Here is a 17,805-nt window from a genome sequence, read left to right as displayed (position 1 = left end):
CTCTCCCCACAATTTGTTCACTGCCCACAGGCTCTTTGTAAGGCAACTTCCCCTGACTAGGAGTTCTACCCCAACCTAGACAACTTCTACCTAACCTGTAAGCCTCACCAACTCTGGGCTTCCCAATCATCTCCCTACCCTTTGTTCCCCAAGGTTGAATCTCGTGATTATGCAGAATCCATACTTAATGATTTATAGCTTACTCCACTGCATAGCTTACTTCACTGCATCACAATTAAGGATTCATTCATAAACAAGTAAGACTGTGAGCTCCTTAAAGATAAGGACTCACTTTACATACCCAGAACTTATCACAGCTTTTGCCTAATAGAGGTTAAATAGGCAACCCAGAAACCAAAAAGGTTATCAATTTTGGCACTAAGACTCACGGTGTTGTTGTTGTAAGTTTATGGAACACTTGTGCATTAGATCTGGAATTGAGTGTCTGCCCATTTGGCAAGTAGTTAATCTACTATATTTCTCTTTGCTGTACGAGTTACAGTGTGCTTATATTTGTGTGCTTGTCTTATACCATTTTTATATTATTAGCTTATCAAGAGAAGAGATTATATCAAACCAATTGGGAGCCACTGATAATACTCATGGATGACACAAGGAAAAATATGTTCAGCCAATTCCCTGCTTCAGTATCACTATGTGGAGAAGGCAGAAAAGGTTCAAATCTACCTTACAGGTAACCAAGAAAATCAAATCTTAAGTTCTGACCTCTTTGTAACACAACTTAAGATTTATTAGAAAATTTTATTTAGTTTAAATCCAGACAAATTTCATATGAGCGGGGGTTATCTTTAATGCCTTACACACTTTACTATTTCCAGTTATTCCACCCAAACAGTAAAATTCAAAACTCAAAAATGATTACTTCAACCTAAAAGTATACTTTAAAAATCAATATTTGACAAACATTGAATGTTATACAGAACAAAACAATTGTATAAAAAAAAAAATGCTTTAATTTTGATGTATGAGTCAATTGTCCTTGTAGTACCAGCAGTAATGTTACAATTCCTGATTATACTCTGTGCTATTTTAAGTACTTTAACTTTTTTAATTTTATAACCCAACTTACAATGAGGAAGCTACCACATTAAGATAAATAATTTGGCCAAGAATACACAGCTAGTAACAATTCAAATCCAAGCCCATTCTATGTACCACTAGGCTATCCTATATAACAAAAGCCTAATATGCTAAGTGTCCACTGTTTGTCCAGTCGCTATGACGTGCTCCAACCAGTAGGTTAACTTGCTGCTGAGGTAAAGCTGATAGGGACTGGGCAAGACGGGCCGGACATACCCTGGAGCCCTCCGCAGTCCCTCCTCGGTCCCAATCGTGCACTAGTGGGGTCCCTCGGCCTGGCCTGTGCCTTCCTGCAATCCAGGACCCCGCGGGGGGTGTTTGCAGACTAGGCCGAGGGACCCCACCAGTGCACAAATCCATTCACCGGGCCTCTAGTACAATACAAATAGCAATAAGTAACAGGGACAGGCTATAAATGTGTTTGTCTTCTCTCAGACTATTTTATACAGATATCTCAAGCATTTAAACAAAAACTCTAATATTATAAAACTAACTCATTTGTGTATCCATGGGATTATTCTCTATAGGACTTCTTTATATATTTACATTTAAGATGACTGCTTTGGTATTATATTTTACGGTCAGGTTTCTTAGTGATATCTTACATGGGTATACAATAAAGACAAAATGAAATACCTAATAACACAGTCAAAACACACTTTAAGAAACAGTAAGTAAGAAGGCCCTATAAAAAGAAAATGTTACAAATATAATAGTACTATCATGTTTAATGTTAACAGGGTTCTGCCAAAAGTTATTTTACACAATATGAAATGATTCATACATATTAGTAGAGAATGAAATAGATGCCAAAAAAACTCAATTTTATGAATAGCAATTAAAATGTTCCCTTCGTATCCTTCATTATTTTTCATGATTGCTCTACTTGTCATATTCTTCCTCACTTAAAACAAGGTTGTCTTTATGCCATTAATTTTTCTTAATTAAGTTTCAAATATTTTCTAATATTATGTTGAACCATTTTAAATTACCCTTTTTAACCACTTTATCTACAAAATTAGACACTTCATATGCTTTAATCAAATAACTTTCACAAATTCAACATTAAAAAGAGTAGATGTACTTAACAAAGTTATGACTATTCCATCACTGTAATACTTTCCTGGTGGCTCAGAAAGGAATAAACACTTTACACAGTTTTTGGACTCAATAGGAAAGAAGATAAAAATAAATTATTCTCATGAGAAAACATTCACAATATACTGTTAAGGAAAAGAACTGAATTACAAAACAGTATGATACCAATTTCATATATACATAAAAACACCAAATATTAAAACTGGTCTAGACTTTAGGTTTTGTTTCTTTGTTCTCTTCATTTGGTAGTTCTGTTTCCCTAATTCCCTAATTAAAATGCATTATTTATGTAATTTATTTTAAAAAATAACAATTTAAAGTTAATCTTTGCTTAATTCTTTACCACAAAGATACTTAATACATTAATGAATCTATATATGTAATCTAAGGCAACTATAAAAAATTTAAATAACCTACATCATTTTGTTAACTCAATAACAAAGTCCATGAGAAATAACACAATAAGTTATTTCTAAGAATGGTGATCATGTGCTTTGTTGGTATGAATAAATAACTTTATACATCAACTAAATATGTCTAATAGACAGTTGGGTTTTGTTTCATCATCATTATAAAATGATAATTTACGCTGCTTAACAAATAGAGACCAGACCGAAAAGTTAAAACATAAAGGATCAGTGTGGAGTGGAGAAATTGAAGGAGATTAAGTCAGAAGAGAATCATAAAAAATAAAGGTGAGAAAAACTAAAACAAAAATGTTTTATGGCTCTACTACATATATAAAAAATATTGAAGCAACAAAAATATATGTTTTGATATTTAAATGAATAGATATAAGTTTTAGAAGTATCTTCTAGGAGGTTTCTTATTTTTAAAATTCTGATCAATGAAATCCAGGTGTTAAAAAAGTAATTTTACCTGAGTTCACTGCTAACTACATGAAATAGTTCTGAGCTATAAATTAGTTCTGAGATTTTGCTGATTAAGCATCAAAGTTAGCAATCTTAATTAGAAAGAGTTCTTATATTTATATGCAAGTACTCTTAAAAAAAAAAAAAATGGGGAGAAAGGGTTTGAGTTGAATAGACAAATGGACCATAAGGTAAACAGCTCAATTAGTCCTCTGTGGTTTACTGCCCTCTGGCTGTTGTGGCAGGAGATATCACACATAAGAGTGACTTCATTAAAAAGCTAGGAAGGTATCAAGCAAAAGTTACCAGGAAATCATTCAGGCAACTTTAGAAACTTTAGGATAAACTCTCAATATACATTAAAGTTAGTTTTACTCCTTTCTTTTAAAAAAATAAACATGTCAACTAACAAAACATTTCAAACACTATCTAAAATGTTTCAACCACAAATTACTAAAATATAAAGTAGTTTGGACAGAAAAGGTGGCCCTAAGACAGTGAGGCAAAAAGAGTTAATGCTCTACCCTAACTAAAGATCAGAATCAGTTTTGATTTAGAAAAATTCCTTAGTGCACTAGATAGAAACATTTGGGTAAAGAGGCAAAAACTTTTATCAGAAATTCAAAAATATTGATAAAATTTCCTCTAATTATAAATCTGTGGTAGATACAAAATGCAGAGCTTAGAATAATGAAACTCTTACAATAATTCAGTTTCTAGGTATCAGATGTAATTAAAAATCAGGAAACATTGAGACAAATATTTCCTGGAATCACCTAATTACATAAAATGCATGAGTAAAACAAAAGTAAAGTTGCTGCACCAAAAGCAGACCAGATCATTTATATTAATATTTCTTCAAAAAACTAGCCAATGACTTCTCATAATTTTGTCCAATAAAGCTTGCACTAAGATTCCATTATCATTTTATAATTTTCCACCAGAGTTCTGCTGGCAATAATCACAGTCCAAGAAAAACAACTGTTCATTTCACTGACTTGCCAATTATAATTCACTGTCTTTGTAAAACAGTTGATTTTGCCCACCTGGGCAGGATCAGAGATTGATCATCGACCTATGAACCAGAAGGTCATGGTTTGATTCCTGGTTGTGGGCACAATCCTTGTGGGGGCAAGTAGGAGGCAGATGATCTATGATTCTCATCACTGATGTTTCTATTTCTCTCTCCCCCTCCTTTCCTATCTGAAATCAATAAAAATATTTTTTACACAGCGGATTTCCAACTCAACACATCCAGAAGACACAAAACTCTTCTTTAATAATAGTGGCTCACAAGCTTCTGATTCCCAGGAAAACTGGGAAAGGACAATAGAATTTGAAAAATAAACAAAAAGGGAGGAGACCGGTGACAGTGAGGATTTTCCTCTGAGAGACACACCCATTAAACATTAAGATTTTTCTTCTCAGCAAGTATTAATAACCTCTTTAGAATTTATCACTATTTTAAAAAGATACGATGCATTTAATTTTTAAGAAAAAACAAAAAGCCTTACCTTGCAGTTCATGATGTATTACGCCCACTAAGTTGGGTTCATCTCCCCACCAGAATATCCATAATTCTTTGCAATCTGGTTTGACATCACGACGCCATACGCATAGCAAGTTGGCTTGCAGACAGCGGATGAAACTTAACAGGATTGGATCATCTTGGGCTGGGGCTGAAATTATGGGTCCACAGTCCCCGTGCCCTCCAAAATTGTACCTACGCCATTTGATTCCCGTGAGTTCAGCCTGCAAAAAGACAAGACAATTAATTACAACAAATTAGATTTTTTTTTTTTAGTTGCAAAACATTAAAAACAGGCTTCTATACAGATAAGCAAATTTGGTAAATATACTGCACTTAATCATAATATTTTTCCCACTGAAAATGTATGTCAAACCTTTTATTTATTTATTTAAATATATTTTATTAATTTTTTACAGAGAGGAAGGGAAAGAGATAGAGAGCTAGAAACGTCGATGAGAGAGAAACATCGACCAGCTGCCTCCTTCACAACCCCTACCGGGGATGTGCCCACAGCCAACGTACATGCCCTTGACCGGAATCGAACCCGGGACCTTTCAGTCCGCAGACCGATGCTCTACCACTGAGCCAAACCGGTTTCAGCTGTATGTCAAACCTTTTAAAAGGGAAAACTATTCATTTATTCCTATCAAGATTTCTACGTAGTTCTTTATATTAAAAGCAAAATATAATCAAAAGATAATCATTATTTTCTGTTAAGTCATTTTTATCTAAACATGTACTATAAAGTCTCTCTATATAAAACTACTTTATACATTATTCTCCCTTAGTTGATTCATTAGTTGCATTTCTAAATCAGGTAAGAAATTGAAAAATAAGTGCAAAATTTAAGTAATTTCTTTCCAAGAATTTCCTCAATTTCTTCTCATCCAGAAATTACATTTCAAAGTCCTTTCAATCAAGAAAACAGTTTGAATCAGTACCACAGTGTTTCATTATGAAAAATAAGCTAATACAACCAATGAAAAGTTATCAACAATTTATTCATGTTAGTTAACATGTAGCATACAGAGAAGTGTGTTTCTACAACAATTACCTAATGTAGTTTGATCTTTTCTGTGTGTTTTAAAACATAAGAACTTAAAAAAACAGCTGACAGCAGAACCTGTATCTTTGTTCCATTATATAAATTTGTATTTTTTAAAATATATTTTATTGATTTTTTGCAGAGAGGAAGGAAGAGGGATAGAGAGTTAGAAACATCGATGAAAGAGAACCCAATCAGCTGCCTCCTGCACACCCCCTTCTGGGAATGTGCCTGCAACCAAGGTACATGCCCCTGACCGGAATCCAACCTGGGACTCTTTAGTCCACAGGCTGACGCTCTATCCACTGAGCCAAACTGGTCAGGGCTAGATTTGTACTTTTAAAAATTTGTTAAAGTTTAGCTTTAAGGAACTAAACTTCAAAGATGTTTCAAAACAAACTAAAATTTAATTCCTTACTTATATAGTTACAAACTATATGTATGCAAAACTGACGTAAAATTAATTCATCATTCTATACGGAACAGTTCATGTGCCCCTTGTACTCAATTCTTCCCTCTCCCCAAGCACCACCACCACCAAGCCAATAACTATTGTCAACAAGTTGTCATTCAAAGGACAAGTACCTCAGGGCAGAATAATAACTATTTCTTCTATTAACATAACCGAAACAAATTTAGTGCTGAAACAATCAATCACTATAATGAATATATTTTCTTTGATACAAAAAACCTCCACTTCAAAAACAAGCATGGTTCCAAAAATAATTAATTCCAAACTAAAACTGAAGCTCAGAAACCTATCCTTTTACACTATGAGACATGCAAATCTAATCTTTAATGAATATTTTCAGTAAAAGCGGGTATTGGCATCAGTTAGGCATTCGTTTATGCCACTTGGTTTCCTTTGACTATAGAAGTACTACATTGCCAATGCAGAAAGTTCACTAAAAAAATAAATAATATAAATAGCCCGGCCAGCTATGAACCAAAAGGTTACTGGTTCGATTCCTGTTCAGAGCACATGCCAGCTATGAACCAAAAGGTTACTGGTTCGATTCCTGTTCAGAGCACATGCCAGCTATGAACCAAAAGGTTACTGGTTCGATTCCTGTTCAGAGCATGTGCCTTGGTCGCGGCCTGGAACCCCAGTGTGGGGCGTGCAGAAGTCAGCCAATCAATGATTGTCTCTCATCACTGATGCTTCTACCTCTTTCTCCCTCTCCCTTAATCTCTGAAATCAATAAAATATATTAAAAATAAAAAATAATAATAGAAACAAAAGGGAAACTAATTGTACCGGAAACAAATGTTTTCCATAATCACATTAAAAATAATTATAAGCATCCTATTCTATGTTCTACCTGGTTTGGGGTTTTTGTGTGTTTTTTTTACATATATACATTTTTAATTTGGACCATACTGCATGGTTTTATATCATGCTTTTCCACTTGTCATAAATATTTTTATATATTATGAATTATTCTTCAAAAAACAATTTTAATGTTTGCATAATATTCTAGTCACTTTTGGAGGGAAAAACAAATTATTCCATAACAACTGGACAATCTTTCACTTTTTTCCGCTATTATAATTATTACTACATGCCCGGTGCATGACTGGTCACGATGATGTGCACTCGGGACGGTCCCTCAGCCCAGCCTGTGCCCTCTCACCGTCCCAGAGCCCTCAGGGGATGTCCAACTGCTTCGGAGGCGGGAAAGGCTCCTGCTACCCCCACTGTGCTCACCACTCATGAGCCTGTCTTCTGACTGAGTGGTGCTCCCCCCGTGGGAGCACTCTGACCACCAGAGGGCAGCTCCTGCATTGAGGGTCTCCTAGTGGTCAGTGCACATCATCATGACCATTTTGTTGTTCAGTCGTTTTGCATATTAGCCTTTTATTATGGTAGAATAACTGGTGAACATCTTTGAACACTTATATTTTCCTGATTATTTCCTTAGGAGAGATGGCTAGATTTACCAGTCAATGGCTACAAATATTTTAAGGCTCTTAGATGAGTGCTACCATAGTGCTTTTCAATTAATAGTCCCACCAGCCGGGACCGGTTTGGCTCAATGGATAGAGCGTCGGCTTGGGGACTGAAGGGTCCCGGGTTCGATTCCAGTCAAGGGCATGTGCCTTGGTTGCAGGCATATCCCCAGTAGGGGGTGTGCAAGAGGCAGCTGATTGATGACTCTCTCTCATCGATGTTTCTGACTCTCTGTCTCTCACCCTTCCTCTCTGTATAAAATCAATAAAAAACGTATATTAAAAAAAAAATAGTCCCACCAATACAAATAACCTGCCCCAAAATTGCATATATTTTAAAATAACTGTCCATTTAATAGAATGATATATTCTTGTATTAATTTGTGGTCCTAATTCTACTTATAAGAAATCATTATGATATATTTGATCAAAAGCATAACTCTGGACCAGCACTCCATGGTTTGAATCCCAGCTCTGTACTGATGAGTTGTCTATAAGCAGCAAGGGCCTAGCAAGTTACGTAACCTTTGTTGCCTCACTAGAAAAATGAGGGTAATAGTATTTACAGCTTATTAAATGAATTGGTAAGCATATAAAACACTTGGGGACAGTACCTGTCATATGGCAAAAAATATAAATGATACTATTATCATTACTAATAGTAACAAGACTACTTCTCCTTGAGTCAACTATTCGTATCCTTTGTGTGTTTTCTGTCATTTAAGATCCTTTGTTTCTTCAAGCAAAAGCTGTGTATGTGTGTGTATGTTTATATCAGAAAGCCTAATATCAATTTTAAAGGGGGAAAAAAACAAAAATAAAGAAAAAGACTAAAAAGGGGCAGCTGAAATCAGAAAAGTTAATTAAAAGGCTAATTTTTCTTATTACCTATTAGTGTTCTGTGCCTAAGGATGGGGGAAGTGAAGGAGGAGGAAAGAAGAGGAAGAATAAAAGGATACCAACAAATAAAAATACTAATACTTACATTAACCATATTCAAAAGGTTAGAAAATTAAGGTACAGCAGAGCCCTCCCTGCCCAGGTGGCTCAGTTGGTTAAGAGCCAAAAGGCTGCAGATTCCATTTCCAGTCTAGGCACATACCTAAGGTGCAGTTTGGATTTCCAGTGGGCTACATACAGGAGGCAACAGATAGATGTTTCTCTTTCTCACATCAGTTATTCTCTCTCTCTCTCTCTCTATCAGTTATTCTCTCTCTCTCTCTCTCTCTCTCTCTCTCTCTCTCTCTCTCTCTCTCTCTCTCTCCCTGATCCCCTACCCTTCCCTTCTCTCTAAAATCAATAAACCTATCCGCTGGTGAGATTTAAAAATTTTATCAGGAATTTAAATATCAGGTGAGTCAGTCCCCAAGAAAATCTATGAACAGCAATTTACTCACTAGAATAATTTAACCTTGATTCAGGAGAATGGTTTCCTAATCCTAGCACTTCCACTAACTTCCTATCAGTGCTTCTGTGGTCTCAGTGGTAAAGAAAAGCTGCTGTCACCTGCTCTATACTCTTTGTAGAGTTGTACTAGCAAGTGATATAACACAAATGCAAGTGACATAACATCAAGGCTACAAACTTAACTACTTCATAACTAATTCAGACAAAATAACTAAAAATGCCTGATTATTTTTAAACAATTAGTTCCTTTAACTTAAAGCTAAAATTAAATATGGTTATTCTAGTGTTCATTGGGAAACATAACAATGAACTGCCATTCAAGCCTGAGATAACTAGGTATAAAATGAATGTCCAAAGACTTATCTTTTAACTTTGAATTAATGTTGATAAAAGGAGAGACAATTTAGTGCTACTGAAATTTATCCAAAAAAACTAAAGTTCCTATGATGGATACTTACATTCAATTTAACTAAAGTATGTTCTCATCCTACCTAATAAAAGAGTAACATGCAAATTAACCAACACTCCACTACTCCCACAAGCCATACCCACCAGACAATCAGAGCGAATATGCAAATAAACCCAACCAAGATGGCTACCAGAAGGGAGGCTTGGGTTTCTCTGGCAACGGAGGAAGCCACACTTTCCACACACACTGGTGGGCCCAGGCCTCTACTCAAGGACACAAAGTTTCAATCATAGAAGGTAAACAAATCCAAACAGAATGGCAGCAACCACAGATGGAGCAGGAGGCTTGGCTCCGCTCCAGGCTACAAAGTTTCAACTATAAAGGTAAATAAATTCCAGATACCAGGGCCTCCACTTGGGTCACCAGGGGGCATGGCTGGCCTGCAAACCACCACAGGCCCCTCGCCTAGGCTGCTCCATGCCCCAAGGAACCCCACTCTGATCCAGGACACCATTCAGGGCAAACCAGCTGGTCCCCACCCATGCACCAGGCCTCTATCCTATCTAATAAAAGAGTAATAAGCAGATTGACCATCACTTCAACACACAAGATAAAGATAGCTGCCCCTATGTGGTCAAAGATCCTGCCCCCCTGTGGACACAAGATGGCCACCACAAGATGGCTAGCAGGGGAGGGCAGTTGGGAGGCACCAGGCCTGCAAGGGAGGGCAGTTGGAGGTGATCAACCCTGCAGGGGAGGGCAGTTAGGAGTGACCAGGCCGGCAGAGGAGGGAAGTTGGGAGCAAACAGGCTAGCAGGGGAGCAGTTAGACATCAATCAAGCTGGCATGGGAGTGGTTAAGAGGCAGGCAAAAGTAGTTAGGGGAAATCAGGAAGGCAGGCAGGCGAGCAGTTGGGAGCCAGCAGTCCTGGATTGTGAGAGGGATGTCCGACTGTCCGTTTGGTCCCAGATTGGAGAGGGTGCAAGCTGGGCTGAGGGACACCCCCCCACCTCGGCCCCGTGCACAAATTTCATGCACCAGGCCTCTAGTATATTATGACCATGTTTATACTTAAAAATCAATTTTCCCTAGCTGTTTTGGCTCAGTGGACAGATCATCAACCTGCAGACTTAAGGATCCCAGGTTTGATTCCAATCAAAGGACACATGATTTGGGTTGCAGGCTGGATCCCCAGTAGGGGACCTGCAGGAGGCCAATTCTCTCTCATCATTGATGTTTCTATCTCTCTCTCCCTTCCTCTCTGAAATCAACAAAAATATATATTTTTTTTAAATATCAATTCAACACAAAATTCTGTTGACCCAATTTCTGACAAATGTGTAACTCCAAGACTCAAAATTCTTTGATAAATTCAAAATTATAAAGCATTTATAATTAAAATATTTCTAGATGCAGAATATCCCAAAAATGCAATATTTATCATTGTCAAAGGTGAACAACCCATAATTATATTTTAAGTTTAAAATTACATGGTGTCTAAAATGTAAAATCAAAAAAACCAAAACTGTGTGTGTGTATATATATATATGTGTGTGTGTGTGTGTATAATGTACATATATTAATAACCATAACCATTACTTATTTATTGCCAAGTTAACACACTGCGGAGCAGTAGTTTTATTGCTAGCTTTACCCAGTGGCCAGGTATGTTTTTATTGAAGAAGTACAAAAAAACATTTTTATATAAATGTTAAATGCATACTTTAAAATTAAACACTCGTTGCATTTTGAAATTATTTATTACATGTTCTTACAAGCTAATATCTTTTTAAAGTATGATACTTTGTAAACTGTGTAATATGAAGCAAAAATTCTCGTGATCTGTCCACAATGTGCTAATACAGGCACCATATTATAATCTTAAGAAATAATTCCTATTATGAGTTACCATACTAGGATCTTCATATATAGTTTATAAAATTTCACAAACTGACTACTAAAGAAATGAGGACTCAAAAAGGTTAAATAATTCTCCCATAACCATACAAGTAGCAAATGGCAGATTGCAAATATAAATGGATTAAAAGCATAACTGAATTTAAAGCATACATTCTTTCCACTCTACCATCCTGCTTCATGGGGCTAATGGCAAAAACTAACTCTAGAGGATTATAAAATAGTACAAAGAAGCTGTCATCAACTCAATTTAGCAATGACAAGAGCTCATGGCCATATTTTCTAATTAAAGAAAGTTCATAAATCTTTCTTTAGTCTTCCTGAGGTATTAAGAAAACTAGTATAAGGGTGCCCACACACTATCCCATGAATAGAAGAGATATTTTTATTTCACTGAGATAATTATATGCCTTCTTTTACATGTTAACACTCTAAGACTATATCTATACAAGCTAGTTCTTAGATGATATGTATAACAAGCCAAGAAAATAACTATTCTAATAGCAAGAGAGACTAGAGAAAATTTCCTCAGCAATGGCTGGTATGTGTTGTACAGGTACATAGACGAGGGCCTCAGAAAATTAAATTTAATTGGCAGAGACTCCACTAGCCTAAACAGAAGGCCACTTCAGTCAGTTCAGAATAGTTCAAATTAACTAGATTACAACAAAGTCAGGATAAATGCACCCTCTAATAGCATGAGTGTATTTAAAGAAAATTTATATTGATTCTTAATATCCTCTTCTTTTGTTATTACACATAGGAAATGAGCTGATAAATTCTCCCAACGGAGGTCATTCATTTGTACTGACCCATTGCAATCAAATCCCTTGTAACCAACAGCATATACTATTCTTGCAATGTGGCTCCCCAGAGACAAAATTGTATTCAAAGGTCAAGAAACAGAGTCAAACTAACAGACCTTGATAACAATGAAGCCAGGATATAGTTACCATGGAAAGAACACTGGCTGGAGGTCAGATCTAGATTCAAGTCCTGCCTTTTCAACCATTTAGCTATATAATATTTGGAAATCTACTCCATCTCAGGGCACCTCAGCTTCCCGACTGGTAAAGTGATATGGTTGACCTAGATATTGTACTATAACGAGTCAAGTCTCCTGGCCCAGGCTAATCACATCCCACTCACAAAGGCAACTTGTAAATGAGAATGAACCCTTAGAATGATCAGCAGGAATAGGAGGGTCACCAGAAGACATCTGAATTTTCAAGAAAGCTGAAAGATTTCTCAAACTAGCTCAATATCAATCAGCAATTGGCTTAATATCAATTCTGGGCAGGATTCTAGATGGTGTGTAGAAAAGGCAGATTTGATCATTTGAGGCTCACCAGAGTGTGCTAGGAAATTCCAAGTAAGCCTCATCTCACTTCTTCCTGGGATAGTATTACAGTTCCAGTGGGTCAGAGAAAACATTAAGCCACCTCTCAACTCAATTCATAGGAGGGGGGGAAAGTCAGGATAATAAAAAACTTCTGTTAAAACACAACTAATCAGCTCTAGGTAAAGACAGCAGAGTAAACACATACATCTGCTTTTACTCTCACTTAAATCCCTCTAAAAGAAACATCAGTAAAGTTTTTTTTTTTTTCTTCCTTAAATTATAAAATCACAATGGTAGGTAGGAAAGGAAATAGGAGCATCAAACATTTCAAGATTTTGAAAGCTAAAAAACAGATGCTCGAGAGGTATAGACACAGAATACTTAGGAAAGCTGAATCTTCTCTGTGGCAAAAGGAAACTACCTTATTTACAGAAAATCTCCTCAGCCTCAGGAATTATAAATACAGGTACCTATAGAGGTACAGTTGAAAAGAAGAGATAAAATAAGGAACACTGGTTGAAATTCTGCTTAGAAGGCACACAGAACTGTGGTACTCTGCCCATTGCCTGTCCTTACCCCAGCAAATAATTTAATATTCTTAAAGAGATAAAAAAAAAAAAAAAAAAAAAAAAAAAAAAAAAAAAAAAGAGTGTTCTCTGGGTCCAGAAGAACTGAGGGTGTCTGGACTGGGAGGCGCAGGCATAACTGAAGGCAGGGAACCAGAGCAGAAACAGTGCATCAGGTAAGCATGTACAGAATGAAGGTCAAAAACCACCTTTTCCCACCATCTCCCTCTAAGCAACCTGAAAGCTGGCAGCCAATATTTCATTCCCCAGAAAGGAGTCTGGAGAAGTCTTCTCTGGGGTATCAGACCAGCTCAAGACAAAGGACCTCAAGATATTGATATCAGAGGTTCCCCAAGTAAAGAGCCCTTGCAGATCAAAGTGCATAGTAAACAAATGCCATTCACATACTCAGAATTTCCAAGTAGTTTTTAGTGCACCATTCCTAAACATGAACAGACAATCAGGAACTATTAAATAGTTAAGAGAAACCACTGAGAAATTATAGAGACAATAACAAATAGAAAAGTAACCTGAAGGAACACTTGTAATAATCTGAATAAAGATTTACTTTTTAAAAATGTGGTAACAGAATACATTGAATACATACAAAAAGGTATTACTAACATGGAGAACTCACACCCTTTTATATAGACTGATTCTAATTCCTAAGGTTAAGAATAACTTAGTAACCCATAAATTGTGCTACAAAAGCCAAAAGGTTATTTACAATGTGATAAAATAGTGTGTTGCTGTTGTCTTGTTTCCTTTCTCCCTTTTTGGACTATTAAAACTCCAGCTGCATGCTCCCTCCCACTTAGCTCTTCTCAGCTCTCCCATAGTAAGATGTTTGTTTGCCAGGAATTCTCTCTGCAGAGGGACTGAGGAGGTTTTTATTTGACAGCGGAAGTAAACAATATGAAGTGACTACTAAAAAAGTAACTGCCATCTTACGCTACATTAATAAAAATACAGTATCTATTATAGATTCTACACAACAGATCTTACTTATCAAGTCATTAGAAAATATGGTTTTCAGCTCATAGCTCCATACTTAGAAAGGAATCTAGTTCAAGTGCAACACATTAACAGATGGAGTAGGTGAGTAAGGAAACCTGAGCAAAGCATATTGCTAGAGTCTATAATGGTTTCATGTTCAAATCCTCTCAAGAAAAGAAACATGGCAGCAAAAATTAAATAAAAGCATAAAGCCACAGTTGAATTAAGTTGGGTGAATTTAAGGTAGAGTTAAGAAGATCCTTAATAATTTGAAAACTCTTCAATTATATGAGACTAATATGTGGATGATGAAATTGATTTGCTCAGCCCAGACCCAAGTGGTAGCAGAGAATCAAATGGAAAAACTCATCATTAAAACAATAGTGAGAGCTCCCTCAAAAAAAAAAAAAAAAAAAAAAAAAAAAAAAAAAATACTTGACCAAGATTCCTGAAAATCACAGATACGGAGGGTTGCAGAAAAGCTGGTCAATACCAGATGTAACTTCAAACATCAAAGAGTTGAACAATATGATTTACTAGTGTAAGGTTTCTTTCAAAACTGAAATATGAACCTCAAAGGTTCTTCTTCCAACCATAATATTTCATAATTCTAATATTTGTATCTCTCAACTAGCTCAGGAATTAGTAAACTATGGCCTGCAGGCTGGCCACTTGCTTTTGTAAATAAAGTTTTATTAATACACAACTAGGCCTATTATTTACATATAACCTGTGGCTGTTTCCATGCTATGACCACAGAGTTGAGTAGCTGCAACTAAGGTTGTATGACCCACAAGCCTGAAATAATTACTCCTAGTTCCATAAGAAATCGTTTTCTGACCCCAGAACTAGATAGGGTAACAAACGCAGGCAAATACGAGATTTAAAGTATAAATTAAAAGTAGTATCAGAATTGTCTTTCCACCCTAAAGCAGGAAACTAGACAAAAAACTTTTCAGTTATTAGACAACTGTAGTAATGATGTAGGGTCTGTACACAGCTGAATTTTGAGAGCATATCACCAAAAAAAGAGAATTATGCAGAAAAAGGGTTTCAGAGGTCTGATAGGGGTTCTTTTTTAAGACTGTTCTTAAATACTAAATTGCACATTCAAACAATAAAGTTCAATGGGGCCAGGCAAAGAACGGCTAGAAAGATACAATAAAAGCTCACACAAAGCTGAAAGACAAATCTAGTTCTGAACAGTCTGAGACAAAAAAAAAAAAAAAAAATCATTAGAGATCACAGAAAAATCATGCCTCAAAGAAGGAAACTAGGCCTAGCAATAGACTGCTTTAACCCACCCTAATAACTGAGCCTCATAAACTATAATAATATAATCTACAAGTAATTTAACTGCCAGCCAAAACAAAATTCAACTCTTAATTTTTTATTTGTATATGTTTTTTATTCTTTTAGAAAGTAAGTGGGAGAGGAGAAAGAGAAACATGAATCTGTATGGCCCCCCTACCCCACACGGACCAAGCCGGCAACCTGGGCATGTGCCCTGACCAGGAAATCACACAGGTGACCATTTGGCAGATGGGCCTACACCCAACCAACTGAGCCACACCAGCCAGGGAAAAATTCCTTAAAGAAATAAGATGCAGACATTCAACAACGTAATATTCACTATGTCCAGCATCCAATAAAAGAATATCAGGTACTCAAAAGAAGCAGCAAAAGAAGACCCTTGGCCAGGAGAAAAATCATTGAAGAAAAACTTAGAAATGATAGTCAAAATTAAAAACCATTTTAAAACAGCGAATGTAAGTATGGTCAAGGATTTAAAGGAAAACACAAAACTTAACAAGGACAGAAATGAAAAATCTAAAAAAGAAAACCCACAAAAATACATGTCTTTAGTGTCCCAGAATGTAAAGGGGAAAGAGAGAGGACCAAAAAAAACATTTTTTGAATAATGGCCAAAGTGACTCCAAATTGCATGAGAACAATAAATGTCAGAACCAAGGAGTTCAGTGGACTCAAATCAAAGTGGCATAAACAACAAACCACACCAATGCATGAATTTAAATTTCTAAAAACTGGGACAAGGGAAAACTATAAAAGCTGTAAAAAATGGAAAGACATTATATAAGGGGAAACAAAGACAATATTTACAACAAACTTCTCATCAGAAAATATGCCAGCTAGAAAACAATGGCACATTTGAAATAAAAATATCTCCATATCTAAAACTCTAGATCAAGTACAAATGTCCTTCAAAATGAAGATAAAACATAGATTTTAAAAAGATGAACAGGAGCCAATGGAACTGCACTAAAATAAATTTAACTAGAATAAATGCTTTAAGAACAGTTCAAGCACAAGGGAAATATCTGATGGAAACCTCGATCTATGCAGAATAACAAGTACCAGAAACAGCTAATATAAAAGTAAGTATAAAACATGTTTTCTCATTTTCTTACATTTCTTTAAACGTTAATTATCTTACTACAGGAAAAATAATAAAGTAGAGCTAGAAGAAAAATGTATAACAATACTTGCATAAAGGCCAAAAAGAGAAAACAGAAGTATACTATTCTAAGGGGTTTTTTATCTTTTAAATGAAGAAATGTAATACTACTTGGAGGTAAACTGTGATAATTTAAAAATACATATTACAAACCCTTGACCAGTCCTTTAGAAGTAACACTAAGAGATATATCTAATAAGCCAATTTTGAACATAAAATGGAGTCATAAGAAAATACTCCAATAATCCAAAGCCATCAGGAAAATAGAAAAAAAAATGAATAAAAGTTAGATGGGACAGGTAAGAGAAAAGGCCAAGACAGCAGATTTAAATCCAATCTTATCGATATCATTAGGTTAAATATAGTCTAACTATTATCATTAAAAGACATTGGTTTTCAGAATGGATCAAATTTTAAAAGATCCATAAGAAATGCTCTTTAAATATAAAGACAAGTTAAAGGTAACATGATTTTTAAAAAGATATGTAACAAACTACAAGAGAGCTTAAGAGTCTAGATTAACATCAAAATTGACTCTAAGAGACTATTACTAGGGATAAAGAAAAAGGTTTTGTAATGATAAAAATGTCAATTCTTCCAGATGACATAAATCATAAATGTGTAGGCACCTAATAACAAAACTTCATAATATATGAAACAAAACTGATACATATAAAAGGAGAAATTGACAAACCCTGAATTATAATTAAGAGATTTCAATAGACTTCCTCTCAGCAACTGTTAGAATAAGTGGACAGAAATCAATATATAGAAAATAGGAACAACACTGTCAACCAACATAACTGTTTATAAAACACTAGAGGCCTGGTGCACGAAATTCATGCACGCAGGGTGGGGGGGATGTCCCTCAGCACAGCCTGCACCCTCTCCAATCTGGGACTCTCGGGGGATGTCCGACTGCCAGTTTAGGCCCAATCCCGCCTAAACTGGCAGTCAGACATCCCTCTTAACTATCTGCAACTACTGGCTCCTAACAACTCTCCCTGCCTGCCTGATTGCCCCCTAGCTGCTCCCCTGCCAACCTGATTGATGCTTAACCATTCCTTTGCCGGCATGATTAACACCTAACTGCTC

General features: G+C 35.9%; 1 protein-coding gene across 4 annotated transcripts in view; it reads right to left on the bottom strand.

Annotated features, from left to right (window-relative positions):
• MED13L (mediator complex subunit 13L) overlaps positions 1-17,805 on the bottom strand; it is a 252,149-nt gene that overhangs the window by 212,174 nt on the left and 22,170 nt on the right. For all 4 annotated transcript variants that reach the window (XM_045585405.1, XM_036449257.2, XM_036449260.2 and 1 more), the window contains one exon: positions 4,586-4,823. In XM_045585405.1, coding sequence (XP_045441361.1) covers positions 4,586-4,823 — 238 coding nt within the window. Of the gene's footprint in view, positions 1-4,585; positions 4,824-17,805 lie in introns of those variants that run through there.

This window comes from Pipistrellus kuhlii, unplaced genomic scaffold (genome assembly GCF_014108245.1).
Source record: "Pipistrellus kuhlii isolate mPipKuh1 unplaced genomic scaffold, mPipKuh1.p scaffold_m20_p_20, whole genome shotgun sequence".
Lineage (NCBI taxonomy): Eukaryota > Metazoa > Chordata > Mammalia > Chiroptera > Vespertilionidae > Pipistrellus > Pipistrellus kuhlii.
The sequence above is the reverse complement of the archived record's forward strand: the minus strand, read 5'-3'. Positions and strand labels throughout refer to the sequence as shown.